Source organism: Elephas maximus, chromosome 10 (assembly GCF_024166365.1).
Source record: "Elephas maximus indicus isolate mEleMax1 chromosome 10, mEleMax1 primary haplotype, whole genome shotgun sequence".
Taxonomy (NCBI): Eukaryota; Metazoa; Chordata; class Mammalia; order Proboscidea; family Elephantidae; genus Elephas; species Elephas maximus.
Genome location: NC_064828.1, coordinates 90,225,749 through 90,250,161, shown reverse-complemented (window position 1 = coordinate 90,250,161; position 24,413 = coordinate 90,225,749). Strand labels below are relative to the sequence as shown.

General features: G+C 41.2%; 1 protein-coding gene across 2 annotated transcripts in view; it reads left to right on the top strand.

The window, feature by feature from the left end:
• Positions 1-305: 305 nt before the first annotated feature.
• Positions 306-24,413, top strand: part of VIPAS39 (VPS33B interacting protein, apical-basolateral polarity regulator, spe-39 homolog) — a 30,254-nt gene continuing 6,146 nt past the window's right edge. Inside the window, exons 1-13 of one of the 2 annotated variants that reach the window (XM_049899728.1) lie at positions 306-394; positions 4,098-4,190; positions 4,815-4,923; positions 8,709-8,852; positions 9,269-9,307; positions 9,687-9,751; positions 11,685-11,741; positions 17,361-17,453; positions 17,933-17,966; positions 18,467-18,569; positions 20,141-20,168; positions 21,977-22,050; positions 23,695-23,770. In XM_049899728.1, the coding sequence (XP_049755685.1) occupies positions 4,098-4,190; positions 4,815-4,923; positions 8,709-8,852; positions 9,269-9,307; positions 9,687-9,751; positions 11,685-11,741; positions 17,361-17,453; positions 17,933-17,966; positions 18,467-18,569; positions 20,141-20,168; positions 21,977-22,050; positions 23,695-23,770 (915 nt within the window). In that variant the 5' untranslated portion in view covers positions 306-394. The other variant, XM_049899729.1, reaches the window with a different exon arrangement.

The following is a 24,413-nucleotide window of genomic DNA, read 5'->3' as shown; positions in this document are numbered from 1 at the left end:
ATGGTCCCTCACCCGTAGGGACACGAAAAACAAGTTTCATTGTTTTTCTGGCCCCTAAATCGGCATTGCTGAGTCTCATGGGAGTTGTAGTCTTGTTGAATGACCCGCTGGATAACCGTGGAAGGTCAGGCCAAAAATAAAGGAAACGACCTAGGCACGGCGCACTGGGGTTTCTGGAGGTTGTAGTCAAGAAGCCCGTGGCACGTCCCAACAGCGCCCGACGGCAGAAGCGGAAGAAACAACAACTTCCAGCATGCCCTGCGGCCTCATTATCCCTGCCCTGCCCACTTTTCCTTCCGCCCCTTCTCTCTGCAGCAGAGCCTCACTAGAAAGGCAGGTCCAGCGGCGGCCGAGCTTGGCGCTGCCATCAGAGGGAGGGCTCGGTGCAGCAGAGGTGAGGGTGTCCCAAGCCCCCTGGGACGCGGATCTGGCTGCATCCGGCCTCGCCGCATCCCGATCTTTCCCCCCTCTTCTCTGAGGCGTCCCTAGACCCGGAGGCCTGGCTCACTTTTTCCAGTCGGGGCGACCCCTGGGGTGAGAGCTGGAGTACGCTCCAGGTTGGGTCTGCGAAGGGGCCGCGATATTTGGTTCTGAACAACCGACCGCGGTAGAACATTTCCTCTACCAGGGATCTTCCAGGCTGTGGCGACTGCAGTAGATCTGTGACTTCTACGACGTCCCTGTCAGCCCAGAGATTCTTCGTAGTTTAACCCACATTCCCTGCTCTTAGTTCACAAGCCTCACCTATGTAGACCTGTCTAGGAAGGTGGTAATCGAATTAGAATCTAACTTTTCAATAGCTGATTTCCGGGGCGTCCTGAGCGTCTTGGTTGTAAGTTTTTTGCTGATCCCTGTGTCTTCTTTGTCACGGCCTGTTCTCCCCTCTCCTGTAGGTCCTGCCCCCGCTTTGTGGTCTCTCAGTAAACGGATGATGATAAGGACAGATCTCTGAAGTGTATTACGTGATGTTGCAGCACCTTCCTCAGCCACTCTTAAAATTGTACCTGGTTGCTTTATAACTTAAGCTGTTGTGTGCAGTGGCGTCCATTTCGACTCATAGTGACCCTATAGGACAGAGTAGAACTGCCCCATAGGGTTTCCAAGACTGTAATCTATATGGGAGCTGATCTCCAGGTCTTTTCTCCCCAAGGGGCTGGTGGGTTCCAACTGCTGACCTTTTGGTTAGCAGCAGAGCTCTTAACCACTGCACCACCAGGGCTCCTTTTTATCACTTCCATAACCTTTAAATCATTATCTCTTTACTCACCAATGAATCTCGGTTGTGATTGGTGCTAGAGTACAGATTGGTGTCAAGTATCCATAGCTGTTGCACGATTTAAAAGATTCCAGAAATCTTCTGGTGGATTATGAGATTTGTTAGACAATTCTAGGCCTGTCTGCAGATATTTACTAACTATATTGAACGAATGAACGGCCTTTACCCATGGGTGAAAAATTGGTAGTTAGAAGCGTCATGCAGGACAGGGTGGAAATGGTCTAGGAGTCAGAAAACCTGGATTGTAGTTTGGAATAGGAGCAATTAACAAAGTGGCTTTGATACTTTGTCCTTTGTGCCTTGCTTTCCTCGTTGGTAAAATGGAAGCGGAATTTGCTAGGTCTTCCTTATGGGGTTGTTCTGAGGATCAAATGAATGACAAAGTGCTGTGCAAACTGCCACATGTACCAGAGACATTTACATGCTCTGTACACTTGGTGTTTGTGACGTCCACTGTTTGAAATTTTGTATTATTTTATTTTTGCCTTCAGGATTTTTAAAAAATATTTTCTTTTAGCTTTTTCCAAGGTATCATGATGATTTATTAATAATAAAAGTTACCACTGAGCATTAATTTTGTGACAGGTACTGTTTTAGGAGTCCCTGGGTGGTGCAGGGAGCCCTGATAGCACAGTGGTTAAAACTCTTAGCAGCTAGCCAAAAGGTCGGCAGTTCAAACCCAGCAGCTGCTCCATGGGAGAAAGATGTGGCAGTCTGCTTCCATAAAGATTTATAGTGTTGGAAACCCTATGGGGGCAGTTCTACTCTGTCTTACAGGGTCGCTATGAGTCAGAATTGACTTGATGGCAGTGAATTTGGTTTTTTTGGTTTGGGTGGTGCAAACAATTAAGTGCTTTGCTACTACTAACTGAAAGTCTGGCAGTTCAAATTCACCTGGAGCCACCTCAGAAGAAAGATCTGGCAGTCTAATTCTGAGAGATCACAGCCATTGACAACCTCATGGAGTATAGTTCTCTCTGAAACACATGAGGTTGCCTTGAGTCAGAATCGATCTAAAGGCAACTGATACTGTTTTACATGTATTAACTGGTTTAATCCTCACAACATCCTATAAGGTAGATATGCCCATCTTTAACCCATTGCCATCGAGTCTCTTCCAACTCATAGCGACCCTATAGGACAGAGTAGAACTGCCCCATAGGGTTCCAAGGAGTGGCTGGTAGATTCGAACTGCCAACCTTTTGGTTAGCTGCCAAGCTCTTAACCACAGTACCACCAGGGCTACCTGCCCATCTTATAGATGAGGAAACTGAAACAGAATATTGTTGGTGAGATATCCTGTACTAAAAGGAACTAGCATTCAGTATGTATTTACTTTCTACCAGGCACTTTGTTAGGTGTTTCCTGTGTTCTATTTTATCTTTACTGCAACCCTGTGATTTAGGATACCATTTTCTCCAAGGCTTAGAAGTAAAGTCATTTACCTAGTTTGGTCAGAATTGATGAAACCAAGATTTTAAGTCAAGGCTGCCTTACTACAAAGCCTATGCTTGTACATCTAAAAGGGATGATTTTATCCTATCTGCTGAATCTTTTTGATTTGGTTTTAACTCCTTGGAATGAATTACAGAAAAGAATTTTTAAGCCACATTCTAGGTTCAGTAGCAATCACTTATTAATGCCTGCTATACGAAGGGATCAGATAGGAAATTTTCACCATATGTTTGCCATCCATGTGGCCCCTGAGTTGAAAACACAATTGAAATAGGAGACAGTGGAGAGTACTTTAAGGGTCATCAGAAGCCTCAACAGGGCTTCCATGATCAGTGTTTCTCGTGTCTTTTGGGAAAGGTGTTATTCAAATTTCAGGAAAAGCAAACTCATCCATTAAAATTGGACTGTGTGGCCTTTGGAGTTATTTTTGGTGCTGTGGAATTTTTGTTAACTCATTCTTGGCTTAAACCATTTTTTTCACTCTAATCCAACTGGCATCGATAATTTAGTTTGTAATTCTAGGGCAAAGCATTGCAGGGTGCAGTCTAATTTTAGAGTAGTTATGAGAAGGACTTCTGGTCTTCGACTAATTCTTTTTGGGGGGGATTTTTATGCATTTATTTCTTGTATGATATTATCCCATTCGACTAATTCCTTATGTACTTCCTTTTCTTGGCCATACCATCACTTTTCAAATTTTGACCGACAGTTGTTAGTAAATTAATCATGATTTGAAGACTCGGAAGATACAGACAGGCTAATTCTTTTTTTAGAAAAACAATATTTTGTGTTTTTGGTGAAGGTTTACACAGCAGGACAGGCTAATTCTGCTTTTTAAAATTGTTTTGCTTCCATTCTTTCACACACTTAACAAGCATACATAAGAGCAGGTATTTGTCAGTTTTATTTACTGCAGTATCCCCAGAGCCTGTGACAGTGGATACATGAATTCAGTTGTTATCTATTTTGTGAATACTTTGACTGGTCTTTGTACATTCAGCAAAGTTTGTGAAGGATTCTTAAAATACTTGGCTGCCTGTGCTATTGTCGTCTTTACACACACGTGTGCTGAACACCCCGGCTCCACTGTAGTCCCCTGAGGATAGGAACCGTGTCTTGTCTGAGAGAGTGCCTGGAACCAAGTAGGACTGAATGTATACTTGTGGATAATTAGTGGATCAAAATACGGTTTGCTCAGGTGGAGACCCAATGATCTGATTTTATTTAGCAGGTTCACTATTTGTTTTGTTAGATTCTTTTATACATCCCTGATTTCTGGAAGTTAGTAGTGAAGGAACTTAGCTTTGAAGCTCTTTTGGGGGTCATCAAGAAAAGGACATACTTCTCTGTCTTCTTTCCACTCCAGATGAATAGGACAAAGGGCGATGAGGAAGAATATTGGAACAGCTCCAAGTTCAAGGCTTTCACCTTTGATGATGAAGATGATGAGCTCTCACAGGTAGGTTTGCTCACACCTCCCTCTACTCTGAAATTCCTTCCCCTTGTATCCTAGGTAACCTGACTTTTGACCATGTCTCCATTAGGCTCAGAAATGTTCTGGGTCAGATCTTTAGAAGAAAGTTAATGTAAAAGAGCCCTCCGGAAAGAGCCGAAGGATTGTAAACACCAAGTCTGCTCTTCTTACTTTACCTTCATAAAATGATCCATTCTTCTTAGTTTTTTCCCCCCCAAGTCTTTTATTCATGTGATATAATTTTTTTTTTTTTTTTAAAGATAAACTGGATTCGAAGTTTTGTCTCTACTTTGTTGTGTCTTATTTTACAAATGGAGAAACAGATTCAGTTTTGGAGAGGTGAACATACCCGTTCAGGTTTACAGAGCAAGGGATAAAATGAGAATTCAAAAGTGGCTTTGATTCCCCCTAACTCTTTTGCCCCTGAACTGCAACGTTGGCTGAAAAGCAATTTGTTTTCTTGACAAATACCTAGCAGGCTAGGCTTTTGGTTGCAAAGGGTGAAAATGTCGGCCATCTTCAAGTCTCAGTTCCTCAGCCTTCTTGGTTATAAAAGAAAGAGCTGGGAAGGTGTGATTGCCAGAGCGCCTGCCTTATGTCCCTCTGCAGCTGAAGGAGTCCAAGCGAGCTGTGAATAGCCTTCGAGACTTCGTGGGTGACGATGACGATGATGACGATGATCTGGAGAGAGTCAGCTGGAGTGGGGAACCTGTGGGAAGTAAGTAGAGGATGCCCCAGGAGGTGATTGATATTCATAGTTCCTGTCACTGTATTGGAGGCTCCACTTGTTTATCTCCTTAGTACTTGACAGGGAAGGGAGTGAAGTTATTTTCAGGTGAGCATACTTCTGTTCTTGGGGAAGTACAGCAGGAGTTCCCCATGGCTGTCTAGGTCTGCTTTCTTAGAACTACTTATTGGCTGATTATTTTAGACTCATCTAGGGTGCTTGTTAAAACTACAGAGTCCCAGGCTTCACCCCAGAGATTCTGATTCAGTAGGTCTAGGTGGCTCAGTTTTAATAAGCACCTCAAGCGATTCTAATATGCTGTGACATTTGGGAATTACTGATGTAAGTACTCATAACTGGGTGGCAGAACTGACTTCCCTAGCCATCCAATCTCAGTACCTAGCTGTTACATAATACCACCTAATACTTTTGGGAGTCCATCTGATTTCTAGGAAAATTTTTTTTTTAAATTAGGAAATAGCCACGTGATTTAAAAATCAAACAGTATCAAAGGCATAAATGAAAAGGTTTCCTCCCACACAATCACACATCTACCCAGCTCTCAGTCCCTGCCCTCCAAAAAAACAAAAACAACCACTGTTATTTGCTTCTTGTGTGTTCATCTAAAGATCCATGTGCATAGAAAAGCATATACTGCTTTTTTAGGCAGCAGTAGCATACTTTATTCCCTGCCCTTGCCACTTGATAATGTGTTTCAGAGAGGTTTGTATTTCAGCATATAAAGACCTGTCTCATTCTCTCTGTCTCTTTTTTAATAGCAACGTAGTACTACATGGTATAGGTTTTCCATAATTATTTAACCAGTTCACTACTTTTTTTTTTATTGTGGCAAAAATATGTGTAACACAACATTTGCCAAGTCAACATTTTTTACGTGTACAATTCAGTGAAATTGCCTACATTCATCGTGTGCAACCACCACCGGTACCCACTGCCAAATTTTCAGTCTTCGCTAACAGATACTCAGCGAGTCCTGAACAATGACTTTCTTCTTTCCCTCTTCCTCCCATGCCTGGTCACTAACTGCTAATAAACTTCGGTCTCATACTTCTGCGTATTCTAGATGTTTCATATGTGGGATCATACAATATTTGTCCTTTTGTGACTGACTTTACTCAGCCTAATGTTTTCAAAGTTTTTCCGTGTTGTAGCATATATCAGGACTTCATTTCTTCTTACAGCTGAGTAATATGCCATTATATGGGTATATCACATTGTTCATTCATTCATCTGTTGAGGGACAGTTAGGTTGTTACCACTTTTTGGCTCTTGTGAAGAGTGTTGTCAACATTGGTGTACATATGTCTGTCTGAGTCACTGCTTTCAGGTCTCTTGGGTATATACCTAGGAGTGGAATGGCTGGGTTACCTGGTAGTTACAGGAGTCCCTGGGTGGCACAAATGGTTAAATTCTGGAGTAATAACTGAAAGGTTGTTGGTTCAAACCTACCCAGAGGCACATTGAAAGTAAGGCCTGGCAATCTGCTTCTGAAAGGTCATAGCCTTGAAAACCCTATGGAGTGCAGTTCTACTCTGCACACGTGAGATTGCCATGAGTTGGAATCAGCTCGATAGCAACTAACAACAAAAACACGGTAGTTCTATGTTTAACATTTTGAGGAGCTGCCAGACGTTCTCCACAGTGGCTGTACCAGCTTGCGTTACCGCCAGCAATAGTTGAGGGATTCCAGTTTCTCCACATCCCCACCAACGTTTTGTTGTTTTCTGTTTTTTGATCAAGTGCAGCTGAAGTGATATCTCATTGTGGTTTCGATATGGATGTCTGGCTGCTGACTGAAAGGCTGGAGGTTTGAGTCCACCCAGAGATGCCTTGGAAGAAAGGCCTGGTGATCCGCTTCCAAAAAATCAGCCATTAAAAACCCTATGGAGCACAGTCCTACACTGACACACATGGGGCTGCCATGAGTCAGAACTGACTCAACAGCAGTTGGATAATGATGTTTGGCATCTTTTCATGTGTTTATTGGCCATTTGTATATCCTCTTGGGTGAAATGTCTATCCAAGTCCTTTGCCCATTTTTTTTTTGTATTAACTTTTATTGAGCTTCAAGTGAATGTTTACAAATCAAGTCAGACTGTCACATATAAGTTTATATACATCTTACTCTGTACTCCCACTTGCTCTCCCCCTAATGAGTCAGCCCTTCCAGTCTCTCCTTTCGTGACAATTTTGCCAGCTTCCAACTCTCTCTATCCTCCCATCCCCTCTCCAGACAGGAGATGCCAACACAGTCTCAAGTGTCCACCTGATATAATTAGCTCACTCTTCATCAGCATCTCTCTCCTACCCACTGTCCAGTCCCTTTCATGTCTGATGAGTTGTCTTCGGGGATGGTTCCTGTCCTGTGCCAACAGAAAGTTTGGGGACCATGACCGTCGGGATTCCTCCAGTCTCAGTCAGACCATTAAGTATGGTCTTTTTATGCAAATTTGGGGTCTGCATCCCACTGATCTCCTGCTCCCTCAGGGGTTCTCTGTTGTGCTCCCTGTCAGGGCAGTCATCAATTGTGGCTGGGCACCAAGTAGTTCTTCTGGTCTCAGGATGATGTAGGTCTCTGGTTCATGTGGTCCTTTCTGTCTTTTGGGCTCCTAGTTGTTGTGTGACCTTGGTGGTTCTTCATTCTCCTTTGCTCCAGGTGGGTTCCTTTGCCCATTTTTTGATTGGGTTGTTTTTTTGTTGTTGATGTTGTAGAAGTTCTTTATAAATTCTGGTTGTTAAGCCCTTATGTGGTATAAAAGTCTCAAGATTTTTCTCACAGTCTGTAGGTTGTTTCTTCACTTGGTTATTAAAGTTCTTTGATGAACAGAAGTTTTAATATTCATGAAGTCCAAATTATTTATTTTGTCTTATGATCATACTTTTGGTGTTGTATTTATGAATCCATTGTTAAAAAATTAGTTCTCCAAGCAATACCGCTGTTTTCTAGTAAGAGTTTTATGGTTTTAGTTTTTACGTTAGGTCCTTAATCACTTTGAGTTAATCTTTTCTATGATGTGAAGTATGAGCATAGTTTCTTTTTTTGCATATAGTGATCTAGTTGTCCCATAACCAGTCCCCATTGATGGACTTTAAATTATTTCTAGTCTTTTACTATTAATGTTGCTATCAGTAACCTTGTATTTTGCCTATATAATAATTGCACTCTAGGAATTTACCCTTCATATATATTAATATATGAAGGGTAAATTCCTAGAGTGCAATTATTGGCAAAGGTATTTGTATCTGTATTGGACGGATATTGCCCTCCACAGGAGCTGCACCAACTTATACTCCCACCAGCAATGTAGGAGGGTTTCTCTTTCCCCACAGTCTTCCCAGCACAGCATATTATCAGACTTTCGGATCTTTGCCCATCTTATAGGAGACCAATGGAAGCTCATTATACTTTTAACTTGTAACTATTTTATTAGAGTGAAATTGACGTTACTGAATTGTACATGTTAAAATGGCAAATGTTTTCTTACGTATATATTTACCACAGTTTTTTTAAAAAGCTAGGTTGAGTATCTTTTTGTATTTTTCAGAGCCATTTGAATTTCGTTTTGTATGATCCATTTATTCATGTCCTTTGCCCATTTTTCTATTGATTAATCTATTTGTACCCTTTCTTCCTGCCCCAATTTTTGGAGACCATGTTGGCGAAAGGACTAGGGGCTCTGGTGAAAAGCTATTGGAGTTTATTGGAGTGTTGGATGTCAAGGATTTATTTTGGATGAGAATTGTTCATCTTGCAGGTATCTCATGGACCATCAAAGAGACTGCTGGTAATAGTGGGTCAACCCATGAGGGGCGTGAACAGAAGAACCGAAACAACTTTTCTTCCTACGGACAGCCATCCAAACCTATTTCTACCTACTCCCTAAGCAGCTTTTTTAAAGGTAAAGAGTGATTGTTAAAAGGAACCCTCTTTTCTTTTTTTCAGAAAGATGTACAAACTATAATTTTCATTTAATGTGGAAGAAAAAAATTATGGAAAGGTAAAGAATTATCAGTGGAGCTGAAGGTTAGGGATTAGGAGTGGGAGAAGAGAAATTCAGAGGTATAACACTGGGTTTTTAGAAGATGATGAACAAAGTTGGTATTAACCCTGTGACAGATTCTAAAGAGATTTGCCTAGACCAGAATACTTCCCTGCTTTTTCAGAAAGGCATCTCAGATTTCTGAAGTTGAATAAAAGCTTTTTTAAGCCCTAAGTTCTCATATCGCATAACATTCTATACACATACCCTTCACCAATCTGGGTCGTTCTGACTTGAACTATTGATCTCTTCCCTCATGTGTTCTTTACCTATAGGGAGAACTAGATTTGGAAGTTTCCAGTCCTTGTCTGATGGTAGGTGTTGGACCTTCTTCTCTTGATTGCTGTGGGAGATATTACTGATGTGGGTTACAGTCTGGGGAGCCATGGCGGTAGGTGGTAGTTAAATGATCAGATGAATGTTCTTCTAAATCTGACATTGTTGTTGGAGAAATTTTCTGATGCTGTGTAAGGAGGTAGGAATTATTCGGGCTGTGGGGGGAAGGCTGACTCCTAGGGATGGTGTCTGTGGGGAGGAATTAAGACCTACTTTGAGCCAAAAAATGCCCACAAATTAAAAAAAAAAAAAAAAAGTTTGAGAAGGAGGCAGTAGGGAAAGGGATGACAAGAAGCAGGACTCATGGTACCCTTCTGAACCACCTGCCTGGTTTTTTGTTTGTTTGTTTTGTTTTAGCTCTGTCAGACACATCTGCCAAAACCTATGCTCCAGAGCTGGGGAGGCCTAAGGGGGAGTATAGGGTGAGTTATCTCTCACACTAGGATGACATTTTACACATTATAAAGTGCTTTGACATACATTATCTTGCTGAATCATCCCGCCTCTTGGAGGTAGGTAGAGTAGGTATTATTTTAACACCTCTTTATTGATAAGAAAACTGGATTTCTAAACATTAACACTTTGCCTGGGTCTTACAGATAGTAAATTGTGGAACTTGGACTCAAAATCTCTACTTTCTGACATAGTCCTAGCATATTTTTCTCACCCATTATGCTGCCTTTTGAAGGCTGTACTTTGAAACTCAGTGATCATCACTGTGGCCTAGAAGCTTGGTAAAGCTCATATTCTCATGAAGCACATTAAAAAAAAATTGATTTATAAGGAGAAACTATAGTCTAAAAAAAAAAAAGGTCTAAAAAAAGATCATGTCTCAAAAGAACATCCCTCTTTCTGTCAGCCAGAGTCATTAATTGGAGTCCCAAAATGTGACTCTAATTGTATCTAAGGGTTGAAATCAGTAGGTATATAAGTTTACTGGTTTTTTTTTTTTTAATTGTACTTTAGATGAAGGTTTACAGAATAGTTTCTCATTAAACAGTTTGTACACATATTGTTTTGTCAACATTGTCCCTTCTCGACATTGGGTTCCCCTCCTGCCTTCTAGTCCTTGCCCCTGGGCATTTATGCCCCTTGAGTCTCATTTTGTTTTATAGGCCTGTCCAATCTTTGGCTGAGGGGTGAACTTTGGGAGTGACTTCATTACTGAGCTAAAAGAGTGTCTGGGGGCCATACTCTCGGGGGTTCTCCAGTCTCTGTCAGGCCAAGGTTTACTGGGTTTTCTGACAAAATGCTTCATTCCTTCTTTGATCCATCTCCTCCTACTGTAATGCCCCTGTTCTGCTTCCTTCAGAAACTCAGAACAAGACCATCACAGCTCTTAATTTTTTTTCTCATTGATTCCCTCCCACAAAATATTTCCCCCGACGGAAAAACACTAAACAGACAATAGATAAGTGGTAACTTTGGTGAAGGGGAAGACAGTACACAATACTGGGAAAGCCAGCACAGTTTGTACAAGGCAAGGCTATGGTAGCTCCATGGACACATCGAAACTCCCTGTGGGACCGAGTTGCTAGGTTAAGGGCTGTGGGGACCATGGTCTCGGGGAACGTCTAGCTCAATTGGCGTAACACAGTTTATAAAGAAAATGTTCTATATTTTACTTTGGTGAGTAGCATCTGTGGTCTTAAGAGCCTGTGAGTGGTCATCTAAGATACTCCACTGGTCTCATTCCTTTGGGAGCAAAGGAGAATGAAAAAAGCTAAAGATACAAGGGAAAGATTAGCCCAGAGGACTAATAGACCACATCTACCATGGCCTCCACCAGACTGAGTCCAGTACAACTAGATGGTACCCGGCTACCACCACTGACTGCTCTGACAGGAATCACAATAGAGGGTCCCAGACAGAGCTGGAGAAAACATAGAACAAAATTCTAACTAAACAAAAAAAGACCAGACTTACTGGCCTGGCAGAGACTGGTGAAACCTTGGGAGTATGGCCCCCGGTTACCCTTTTAGATCAGTAATGAAGTCACTTCCGAGTTTCACCCTTCAGCCAAAGATTAGACAGGCCCATAAAACAAAATCAGACTAAAGGGGCACACCAGCCCAGGAGCAAGGACTAGAAGGCAGGAGGGGACAGGAAAGCTGATACAGGGAACTCAAGATTGAGAAGGGAGAGTGTTGACGTGTTGTTAACCAATGTCGTAAAACAGTATTGTACTGACTGTTTAATGAGATGCTAGTTTGTTCTGTAAACCTTTATCTAAAGTACAATTAAAAAAAAAATTTCCCCTTTAGGGAGTAAGACTATGAGTTTCAGGTGGAGAGATGGTACACTAATATTCTGATCCCTTAACTTCCTGGGATTCATGTGTTGTTAATATTACAGGACTACAGCAATGATTGGAGCCTCAGTGACACAGTGCAACGCCTCCGGAAAGGGAAGGTAAGGGGTAGAATTCTTGTGGGATTTGGGAACTTGGGCAGCTTGTTCCCACGGGGAGGATTTCTTAACCTATCTCTTCAGTTCCCATTAGTTAAATGAAGTGGTTTTCAGGAGCTAAATGAACTCACTAAAGTCAAAAGTCCCCAGGGTTTACTGTTGCTTTAATGGGCTTTATTGGGTTTAATGGAATAATGGGGAAAGAGTGATGGATGAGAGGGGAAAGTGCATTTAAGAGTGAGGATCTCTTACATTTTGGTCTGTGATCCATTGCAAATTAATTTTTTTGTATGGTGTGAGGTAAGGGCTGAGGTCAGTTTTTCCCCATATAAATCTTCAATACTTCCAGCACTCTTTTTGAAAAGACTTTTTACCTTTCCCTGTGGAATTACCTTGGTACCTTTGTCAAAGATCAATTGACCATATGAGTGTGGATCTATTTCTGGGCTCTTTTTTCTATTTCACCAATGTATTTGTCCTATGCCAGTACCACACTGTTTTGGTTATTGTAGCTTTGTAGTAAATCTTGAAATCAGGCAATATAAGACCTTCAACTTTGTTCTTCTCTTTCAAAATTGTTTTGGCTATTCTAGATCCTTTGCATTTCTATGTAAATTTTAGCGTCGGTTGTCAATGTCTACAAAAAGTCTGCTTTGATTTTGATTGAGATTGCACTGAATCTATAGATCAATTTGGGGAGAATTGACATCGTAGTAATTGATTAAAATGGATCATAGGCCTGAATGTAAGTAAGTGCTAAAACTATAAAACTTCCAGAATATAGAACACAAAAAAAATGAACCATAAACGAAAAAAATTGGTAAAATGGACTTCATTAAAAATGAAAACTTGAAGTCTTCAATAGCACTATTAAAAACATGAAGAAACAACCATGGCTGGGAGAAAATATTTGTAGAACACATATATTGTAAAGGACTTTTATCTAGAACATATAAGGTTAAGCACTTGGCTGCTAACCAAAAGGTTGGTGGTTTGAACCCACTCAGCAGCTCGACTGGAGAAAGACCTAGTGATCTGCTATCATAAAGTTTACAGCCAAGAAAACCCTATGGGCTAGTTCTACTCTGTCACGTGGGGTCGCTATGAGTCGGAATTGACTCTACAGCACCCAGCAACCACAACAATCCACAACATATAAAGGACTCCGTGCAAATCAGTAATAAGATCGACAATCCGATAAAAAGATCTGACCAGGCACATTACAAAAGAAGATATATGGATGGCCAATAAGCACTTGAAAAGATGTTCAACATCAGTAGTTAATTTAAAAATGTAAATTAAAACCATGAGTACCACCATAGAGCCACTAGAGTGGCAAAATTTAAAAAGGCTGAGTTTGCCAAGTGTTGGGGGGATGTGGAGGAACTGAACTCACACACAGCTGGTGGGCATGTAAAATGGTGAAACTACTGTGGACAGTAGTCTGGCAGTTTCTTACAAAGTTAAACATAACACAGGACCCAGAAATTTCACTGCAAATCATTTACATTCCAAGAAAAAAGAAAACATGTCTGTACAAAGAGTTGCATGTAAATGTTCATTCCTAAGAGCTCCCAAAGCGGAAACAATTCCGGTGTCTCCCAGCAGGTAAATGGATAAATACATTCTGGCATATCCCTACAACCGAAGGTTACATGGCACTAAAAGGAGCAAACCACTGATACTGACTGCAACACCGGTATTCGTCTCAGAAACATGAAGCTGAGTGAAAGAAGCTAGACACAGAAGAATACATATTGTGTGATTCCGTTTTTATGAAATTCTAGAAAAGGCAAAACTGTAGTGACTGAAAACAGATCAGTGGTTGTCAGGAGATAGAAGTGGAAGGAGCGCACTGACTTCAGAGTGCACGGGGAACTTTTGGGGGTGATGGAAATGTTCTTAATCTTGACTGTGGTGGTGGTTGCATGCGTTTATACATTTGTCATAACTTTCTGAATTGTACACTTAGATTTTATTGTATCTAAATTCTATCTCATTAAATCTGATTTTTAAAGGAACAAGTGATCACCCTACTTGTTGATTTTGGCAAGATTTCATCAAGATATTACCATCGTCGAGTACTGCGGTGGCTTGCATGTTGCTCTGATACTGGAAGTTTTTCCACCAGTATTTCAAATACCAGCAGGGTCACCCATGGTGGACAGGTTTCAGTGGAGCTTCCAGACTAAGACAGACTAGGAGGAAGGACCTGGCAGTCTACTTCTGAAAAAAATTGGCCAATGAAAACCTTATGAATAGCAGTAGAACACTGTTTGATGTAGTGCTGAAAGATGAGCCCTTCAGGTTGCAAAGCACTCAAAATACGACTGGGGAATAGCTGCCTCCTCAAAGTAGAGTTGACCTTAATGACATGAATGAAGTCAAGCTTTCAGGACCTTCATTTGCTGATGTGGCACAACTCAAAATGAGAAGAAACAGCTGCAAAAATCCATTAATAATCAGAATGTGAAATGTATGAAGTATGAATCTAGGAAATTGGAAGTCATCAAAAATGAAATGGAACACATAAAGATTGATATTCTAGGCATTAATGAGCTGAAAAGGACTGAAGTTGGCTGTTTTGAATCAGACATTCGTATGGTCTACTATGCCAAGAATAACAAATTGAAGAGGAATGGTGTTGCATTTATCATCAAAAAGAACATTTCAAGATCTATCCTGAACTACAACGCTGTCAGCGATAGGATAATATCCATACATCTATAAGGAAGACCAGTCAGTATGACTGTTACTCAAATTTACATACCAACCACTAATGCCAAAGATGAGGAAATTGAAGACATATACCAAATCTGCAGTCTGAAATTGATCAAACATGCAATCAAGACACATTGATAATTACTGGTGATTGGAATGTGAAAGCTGGAAATGAAGAAGAAGGATTGGTATTGGAAAATACGGCTCTGGTGACAGAAATGATGCCAGAGATCGCATGATAGAATTTTGCAAAACCAACAACTTCTTCACTGAAAATACCCTTTTTCAACAACATGAACGGCAACTATACACGTGGACCTCACCAGATGGAAAACATAGGAATGAAATCGACTACGTCTGGAAAGAGATGATGGAAAAGCTCAATACTATCAGTCAGAGCAAGACCAAGGGCCAGCTGTGGAACAGACCATGAGTTGCTCATATGCAAGTTTAAGTTGAAGCTGAAGCAAATTAAAACAAGTCCAGGAGAGCCAAAATGTGACCTTGAACGTATCCCACCTGAATTTGGAGACCATCTCAAGAATAGATTTGACACACTGAACACTAATGACCGAAGACCAGATGAGTTGTGGAATGACATCAAGGACATCATACATGAAAAAAGCAAAAGGTCATTAAAAAGACAAGAAAGAAAGACCAAAATGGATGTCCGAAAAGACTCTGAAACATACTCTTGAATGTTGAGTAGCTAAAGAGAATGGAAGAAATGATGAAATAAAAGAGCTGAACAGAAGATTTCAAAGGGCAGCTCGAGAAGACTAAGTAAAATATCCTAATGAAATGTGCAAAGACCTGGAGTTAGAAGACCAAAAGGGAAGAACATGCTCGACATTACTCAAGCTGAAAGAACTGAAGAAAAAAATTCAAGCCTCAAGTTGCAGTTTTGAAGTATTCAATGTGCGAAATGGAAACCGTGGTAGTTTAGTGGTTAAGAGTTTGGCTGCAGTTTGAATCCACCAGGTACTCCTTGGAAACCCTATGGGGCTGTTCTGCTCTGTCCAGTAGGGTTGCTATGAGTCAGAATCGACAACGAGTTTTTTTTTTTTTTAAATAGGCAAAATATTGAATGATGCGGGAGGCATCAAAAGCAGATGGAAGGAATACACATAGTCACTGTGCCAAAAAGAATTGCTCAACTTTTAGCCATTTCAGGAGCTAGCATATGATCAAGAACCAATGGTATTGAAGGAAGAAATCCAAGCTGCACTGAATGCATTGGCAAAAAGTAAGGCTCCAGGATTGACAAAATACCAGTTGAGATGTTTCAACAAACAGGTAGAGAGCGCTGGAGGTGCTCACTTATCTAAGCCAAGAAATTTGGAAGACAGCTACCTGGCCAACCGACTGGAAGAGATCCATATTTGTGTCCATTCCAAAGAAAGGTGATCCAACAGAATGTGAAAGTTATCTAACAATATCATTAATATCACATGCAAGTAAAATTTTGCTAAAGATAATTCAAAAGTGGTCGCAGCAGTACATTGACAGGAAATTGCCAGAAATTCAAGCCAGATTCAAAGGGGACATGGAATGAGGGATATCATTGTAGATGTCAGATAGATCCTGACTGAAAGCAGAGAATACCAGAAAAAATTTTACCTCTGTTTTATTGACTGTGCAAAGGCATGCAGTTGTGTGGATCATAACAAATTATAGATAACATTGGGAAGAATGGGAATTCTAGAACACTGAATTGTGCTTATGAGGAACCTGTACAAAGACCAAGAGGAAGTTGTTAGAACATAACAAGGGGATACTGCATGATTTAAAATTAAGGAAGGTGTGCATCAGGGTTGCATCCTTTCACCATACTTACTCAATCTGTATGCTGAGCAAATAATCCAAGAAGCTGGACTAAATGAAGAAGAATATGGCATCAGGATTGGTAGAAGACTCATAACCTGCGACATGCAGAGGAAACAACTTTGCTTGCTGAAAGTGAAGAGGACTTGAAACATTTATTAATGAAGATCAAAGACCATAGCCTTCGGTATGGATTGCACCTCAACATAAAGAAAACTGAAATCCTCAAAACTGGACCAATAAGTAACATCACGATAAATGGAGAAAAGATTGAAGTTGTCAAGGATTTCATTTTCTTGGATCCACAATCCACGCCCATGGAAGCAGCAGTCAGGAAATCAAACGTACCGCACTGGTAAAATCTGTGCAAAAGACCTCTTTTTCAGGTGTTAAAAAGCAAAGATGTCACTTTGAGAACTAAGGTGCACCTGACCCAAGCCATGATATTTTCAATTGCCTCATAAGCATGCAAAAGCAGGACAACGAATAAGGAAGACCGTAGAAGAACTGATGCTTTTGAATTATGGTGTTTGCGAAGAATATTGAATACATTGTGGACAGCCCGAAGAATGAACAAGTCTGTCTTGGAAGAAATACAACCAGTTGCTCCTTGGAAGTGGGGATGGCAAGAATTTGTCTCAGGTACTTTGGACATGTTATTAGGAGGGACCAGTCCTTGGAGAAGGGCATCACGCTTGGTAAATCAGAGGGTCAGCAAAAAAAAGGAAGACCCTTACTGAGATGGATTGACCCAGTGGCCGCAACAGTGGGCTCAAATGTAGCAACGATTGGGAGGATGGCGCGGGACTGGACAGTGTTTCGTTTTTTCGTACATAGGGTGGCTATTACTTGAAGCTGACTTGATGGCACCTGCAACAACAACAGGGCATAAGGTTGAACTAGAGAGTGTATAGTGGGAACCTACTGTCCCATAAAGTAATAGGGCCCATATCGTAACAATAAAGAGGCCATCCTCAGGGACATTTCCTTTCATTGCCACCCATTCTTCAATATCCAGTGACAAAGCAATATAGGAAATTACTTCCTTGTCCACCAACTCTGTTCTTTCTCTGCCAGGTCTGCTCACTAGAAAGATTTCGCTCCTTACAGGACAAATTACAACTCCTAGAAGAAGCAGTAAGCATGCATGATGGAAACGTCATTACTGCAGTGAGTTGTTTGTTTCGTTGTTTTCATTAGTTTTTGAAAATCCAATCAAAATAGACCTTAATGTTTTAGATCAAGTGTTAAGTAAAGGTACTGAATTTTTCTTCTCCAGGTATAGGATTCTCAGCAGTGCCTGTTGCAGGACTCAACTGGCAGGACATGCATTGTGGAACTTTTGATTGTAACCAAGAAATTGTAGCTGGCTACTTTATCTTATAAAAAATAATCTGAGGGAAGAGAGATGTGACAGCAGTCTCAGAAGAAGGCAGCCACATACCCTGCCTCTCAGTGGGGGCACAGGATTGTGGACTCCCAAGAAACAGCTCAGTTCCAGATTTCCGTCACATAGAAAAGTCTGTTGTCTGTACCTGTAAACATTTCCTGATGAGTTGCTGGCCTCATTTTTAGACATCAGGTGCTCAGGCAGAGTTTTGTTTAAAGTTTGCACAGCTTAATTCATTCTTTGTTGTCTTTTCCTCTAGGTTTTGATCTTCCTGAAGAGGACACTGAGCAAAGGTGAGCACGGTTGGAGGAAAATCTTTAGTCAGCAAAGCGTCTGCCACATGTGAAGGGAGAAAGGCAGTGTGGCTTTCAGACCCAAGTTCACCAGCATCAGATCTGCTTCAGAGTCAGCTGGGGTGGCCGGAGACTTTAGCACACAACCCATCTCTAAGGGCAGCAGCTCATCCTTTAGGGTGGTTAACTATATTGACTGCACTGCCCCTCTGTTTATTTGAACAGACAGGTGGCTGTGTTGGTTTGGGGAAGTCAGAGTCCATGCCAAGTGCCTGCTGTGTGGGTTGGTGAAAGTTGAAAAGCTGATTCATGACTAAGAGTTACCTCAGACCATCATGTATTGGTAGTAGATTGAACTGTAGAGATGGGTACCATAAAAGCCATTCTTCTGCTAGGCTTTGAGGACATAATGTTTGAGCTATGTGAGTAGAAAGACCAGTGGCACACTTGAGTAATAGGCTGTACTTGTTTCTACCTAACTCCTTCTTCCTGCCTGCCAGAGATTCTCTTCCGAGAGCTGGAGGTGCGACAGGTAGCCTTGAGACATCTCATTCACTTCCTTAAGGAAATCGAGGATCAAAAGCTGCTTTTAGATCTCTTCAGGTGAGACCTGATCATCTGGTCTGTAGAGTTTACTAGGTACTTACTTGGTTCAAAGCAGTCGGGGGTGGTGGGATACAAAGAAATAGAAGATACTGACCTTTTTCTGGAAAAGCTTAAAAGACAAGCTATTGAAACGTGATGGGATAACCAACAATATACAACAGCCTGTGATAAGGTGACAGCATACCAGGGTGGTTAAGAACTAGGCTCTGGAAGCAAACACACCTGGGCTAAGTACTGGTAGCACCACTTAGTTCACAGAGTGACCTTGAGCACATTACCCAACTTCTCCAAGCATCAGTTTCCACATCCATAAAATGGAGACGATGACACCTACCCCACAGGGTTGTTAATGAAGATCAAATGAGTTAGTGTGTGCAAAGCTTTTAAAATAATGCCTAGTATGTAGTGTTAATAATCAGCATTTATTAAGCATTTTGTTATAGAAGACTTAGAATAAAGGTATTGTTTAGTCCCTTGATGCCAGTGAAAAGTACAATGGGAAAGCAGAGGAAGAAAATAGAATTTCCAGGCAGGATACCCAAGGAAAGCCTCATGGAAGCAGTAAGGATTTGAGTTGGCCCATGAGACTACGTAGGATTCTAACAGGTAGAGAAGTCAGAGGCAGGCATACCTGTTCCTGGGAGGGGGAACTCTCCTATCATGTTTTCCCTCTCTGTTTCATTCCAATCACTGGGGACTGTTTGCTGGCCCTGGATTACTAGGCAGAGCTCTTTAGACTCTGACATTCTTATTGTTTGGCTGCCTTGTGTGTATCAGCCCCTTCAGGAGTGAACACCAAAATGTATGTATGTTACATCCCTTCTTCAGCATCAGGGAAAGGGTGGCACCTCTGTTTAGGCTGAAGTGTGTCCCAAGGTAAGACTACCTAGTTGACTCCAGCAGAGCAATGAGCTGTCCCAAAGACTCAGGTGGGGAAAGCAGGTCACCTGGCCAGGGTTAAGATTACAGGTGGTTGTACAGGATCTGCAAAAGAAGACATGGTCATCAAGGCAGGGTGTTTTCTTATTTCCCTCCATCCCTTCCCTGCCTCCCTCCTTTCCCAGTCAAGCCTTTGTTAGGCATCTTGTCTGTGCCAAGGCAGTGGTGTTAACAGTGGTGGTCCACTCAGAGTAAGGAGGAATCAGAGGACAGGAGTCCTTGTACTCCAGGGCTGACTACCTTTTGGTGAAGATAAAAGGCATTCTGTACTATACATGAAAACAACAGAGGACAATATAGAAAATCTGCTTTGACAGAGACGAAGATCACTGTGGGCTAGAGTAGGTTTTGTGGAGGCCCTAAGCCTCTCTCAGGACTGCCAACATTATAAAGTTACTAGTGCCCTGCAGTGCCTTCTTGTCCTTGCTTTTCACTTAACCAGAAGCACTCAGAGAGACAAAGATACCTGATCTATCATGTTTGTTCAAGGGGTTGCTGGTGGTAGAAAGTTTAAGAAGAGAAGGGCTTATCTTGATTATGGAGAGAAATGAGTTTGAACTGTGTTTCTCCTAGAGCAGTCATCCTATTCTGTGAGGCTATAATGCCCTGTTCCCTATGCTTCTTCTCAGGTTCCTAGATAGAACAGAAGAGCTTGCGGTAAGTGTGGCCTTTCTTTCAGTTGGGGATCCATTTAATAGAAATCCAGGCCAAAACTCAGCTTCAGACATCCCAGACAGATTGAACTATTACCTGCCCTTTGGTATTGATCACGTTCAGAAGAGAAAGGCATCTGGGAAGCCTGAAATCTTAATACAAATGATACAATGTTTTGTTTAGGAGTCCTTGGGTGACACAAATGGGTAAGTGCTCAACTACTGTTCAGAAGCTTGGTGGTTTGAACCTACCCAGAGGTACCTTGGAAGACAGGCCTGGTGGTCTGCTTCCAAAAGATCACAACCTTGAAAGCCCTATCGAGTAGCTCTGCTGTGCACATGCTGGGTCGCCATGAGTCAGAATCGACTCGACAGCAACTAACAACAGCAATGTTTTAGTTCTTTTTACATGCTCTTTTGACTGGGCTTATGGATTTTTTTTTTTAATAAATGAATGAATATAGGCCTGATGAATTTGTTTTTTAGTTTCTAATTGTTTTCAGTTCCTGGTTTGCAGAAGTTTTGGGGTTCTGGCTTCTAACACTAAAGAGAATGTTGTAAGCTAAGAGAGACAAGAAACCAGATATAGGTCAAGAAGGAAGACAGGTCAGGCTGGTGGTGCACCCGATACACATTTTGGCCAAGTGCTAAGATGGATTTTTGGCAGATTTTCACCATCATAGAATGAACTCCTGGAATACAAAAATAAATCTGATATTTTACGAAAGCTTTAATCATATTATTCAAACATCAGTGATCCGTTTTTAAAGCCTGGTATTACAGTGCAGGCAGAAGACTCTCAGCAGCGCCAGTGGCAGGGTGCTGTCAACGTGTGGCCTGCCCCACATTCGTGCTGTGGTACCCGTGCTCACATTCAGCTGGCACGTTCAGTGGTATTGTTAACCTTCTTTGCATAGCAGACTAGAACTCGGGGAAACGTTTCCTAAAAAGGATCTTAAGCTTAAGATTCAAGGCATGAGAAAATTTCAGAAATCCTTTTTCTTACTGTACTGAAAATGACTGGCTGTCTATAGTAATCATTTTCAAAAGCTTTTTGTTCAAGGTTTTACCCTCCATAGGTTTAAAACTGAAAGGACTTTTCTTTACACAGCGTTCTTTTTGCTGCTTGGAAGTCTGATAGATGTAGTGAGAATTAACGTGTTTGGGGTACCTCACTGTTACCTGAGACTTTATTCTCCTCATACTCTTTATTGTGCTTGAACGGAAGATGATTTGTTATGGACGCTGGTGTATCTGAATGTGAAGTTTCTCACCTTGTAAACTTTGGAAGTGGCAAAGCTGCTAGTCTGCTTTTAAGCGAGTCCCAATCTTCAGGGTTCTTCAGGGTAAAGCTAGGTGCTCCATCTACTTGTTGTGTGCTGTCGTTAGTGCTTCATTGTAGCTCAGCACTGTCTGATGGAACTCTCTGTGACGATGGGCCTACTCTGTATCTGTGCTGTCCAGTACAGTGGCCAGGAGCTACATGGAGCTAGTGAGCACTTGAAAAGTGGCACATGCAAGTAAGGAACTGAATTTCCTTATTTTCACTTGACTTAATTTGATTAAATTTAAACAGCCACATGTGGCTAGTGGCTACCATATTGCACAGTGCAGTTTTAGATAAACCTATTAATGATTTTGAATCACTCTTTGTTCCCCACTCTCCCCCACACCCACATCCACCCATTCATACCCAGAAGGAATCTCTAAAAATGAATAATTTGATTTTTAAGCATGAAAAGTCCACTTCCTCAGCTACCTCCTCCTTCTAGAGAGACAAAAGCTCTCAATGCCCTTCTCTGTTTTTTGTAGCTATCCCATTATCAAGAGCACTTGAACATTCAGGACCCTGAGAAACGAAAAGAATTTCTTAAGACCTGCATTGGGTAAGTATGGGAGAGAGATGGTTTTAAGTATAAATAACCTTTATATAGAATGGAGAGCATAAAAGAAGGTGGAATGGATAGATAGTTGAAGGGAAAGGCTGATAATAATTATAAAGCATCATTAAAGGTTGTCTCATTCAGTGTTCCCAAACACTAGTCCCCAGAGTTTGCACAAAACTAATTTATGTATTTATTTAATTGGAAAGACAATCTTTTATTCTGGGTGTTTTCCCTTCCCCTTTCTAGTAGTAAAATGGGTTATAACTTTTTCTTATGACCTTATGTAGTAAAATTAAAAAGTGGACAATACTTTATGAACCAAATATATGTTTTTCAGTGTTTCTGGTCCTTGAAATCTCAAAGTCCAGGAACCACTGCTCTAGTGCAAGCTTTATCCAGAGCATGAATCCCTGTAAAAAACCAGCTCCATGTTCCAGTGTTGGGGAGCTCACTGCTCTTGGAAGCAGCTCTTTTTATTATTCAACAGCCTTCATTATTGGAAAGTGCTTCCTTATATTGAGCTGAAACTTGCTTCCCTATATCTTTCCTCTACCCTCTGGATTGATGTGAAGCAAATTGTTTCTCTTCTGCATGTCAGTATTTGAAGACAGCTGTAGAGTCTACCCAACAGACCCTGCTTCTCCAAGTTCAGTGTTCAGTACTTCATTCATCATGTGACATGATTTCTAGGCTTCACATTTGTGTATTTGTCTAGGTCAATGAAATCATAATTCTGATGTTACCAAATACTGAGGTAGATCATGTGACCTCTGGTAAACAAATAGGAAAGTTAGAGTAGTGAAGTAACTGGAACCTATTGTTTTCTGCCTTTATCTCTTCTAAAAATGGACTGTGGATTGTATTGTCTAGGATAGTGTAGTTGAATTTCAGGATTCTCCCTGGAGTGAGTGGAATAAAGGAATAAGTTAGCACTTTCTAAAGGATAGATCTATGAACTGGAAGTTTAACATCTGACTTCTATTTCTGGACTTACCCATTGAATTAGCCATATGACTTGTAGGTAAGACACTATTTGTTCCTCAACTTCTTTATTTGTAAAAGGATAATACAACACTGAAGACGGGACCCTTCATATTGGCGTAGATCTTTGAAATCTTTGCCAGTCTACAATGTACCACCATGCCATATCATTTTATTTATCTTTATTACTGTGTAATAAAAAAATGGCTAAGAAATGTAAAGGTCCCTTAAAGAGAGTTCCTTCATAAGCAATAACATGAACCACAGAGCTTCAAAATGGGACCTGGATGATGGGCAATTGGATAGGCTCACTCTCTAGCTATGTGAGTCTCACCAAACATTCCAGCTTCCCAAATAAAAAAAAAAAAAAAAAATAGAGGACTCTAAATCATGCCTCAGCAGGATCACTAATGACTATATGTATTTTATAAACCTTCAGGATTCCTCTTAAATTAACAAAATCTTAAATATAAAATCCAAGCCAAAGGTCTACTGTATTTCCTGCACTCTCTCTCTACCTTTCAGGGATGCTCTAACGGTGAATTGAGATCAGATTTGTGAAGCACTGAGAGCCTCTTAGGCTTTCAGTGGTGATTTGGCTTAGTTGGGTTTGTTTCTTCTTGGAGTAGAAAAAGAGGTACTAACCTTCTGGCCCTCTACCAGTTTGCCATTTTCAGCAGAAGATTCTGCACACATACAAGACCATTACACACTCCTGGAGCGTCAGATCATCATTGAGGTCAGAATCGTCATCTCTGTGTTTTCTGCTTCAATGCCATGCTCAGTGCCGTTCGGCATCTAGGCGACTTCTGTGCTCTGCCTGTATATTGTGATTTCCCGTTACAGTCTATAAGAGCCTTTCATTTTCTCCCTTTACATGATAGCTCTCCTTCCTCCATTTTCCTCAGGCATTTTTTTCCTTCTCACCTGCTCTTAACCTGGAAGTATCTCCTCTTCATCCTAGATCTCCCATGTTATATCCACTCTCCATCCAACTTGGATCCACCATCATCTTATGGATTTTAAACTCCCCTGGGCTATCCTACTAGGCACCCTGGTGGCACAGTGGTTCAGCGCTCTGCTGCTAACCAAAAGGTCAGCAGTTGGAAACCACCAGGCGCTCCTCAGGAGAAAGATGTGGCAGTCTGATTCTGCAAAGATTACAGCCGTAGAAACCCTGTGGGGCAGTTCTGTAGGGTCGCTATGAGTCAGAATCGACTCGATGGCAGCAAGTTTTTTTGGGCTATCCTAATCAATTTCTTTCTTTTTTTTTCTTTGTTGCCTTATTCTTTGAGAGGGAAAGAAAATTGCTATAGTATTAAAGGTTTCTGTCCCGCCTCTACTCCATGGACATTCTTCTTTTTTTTTTTTTGCATGGCTCA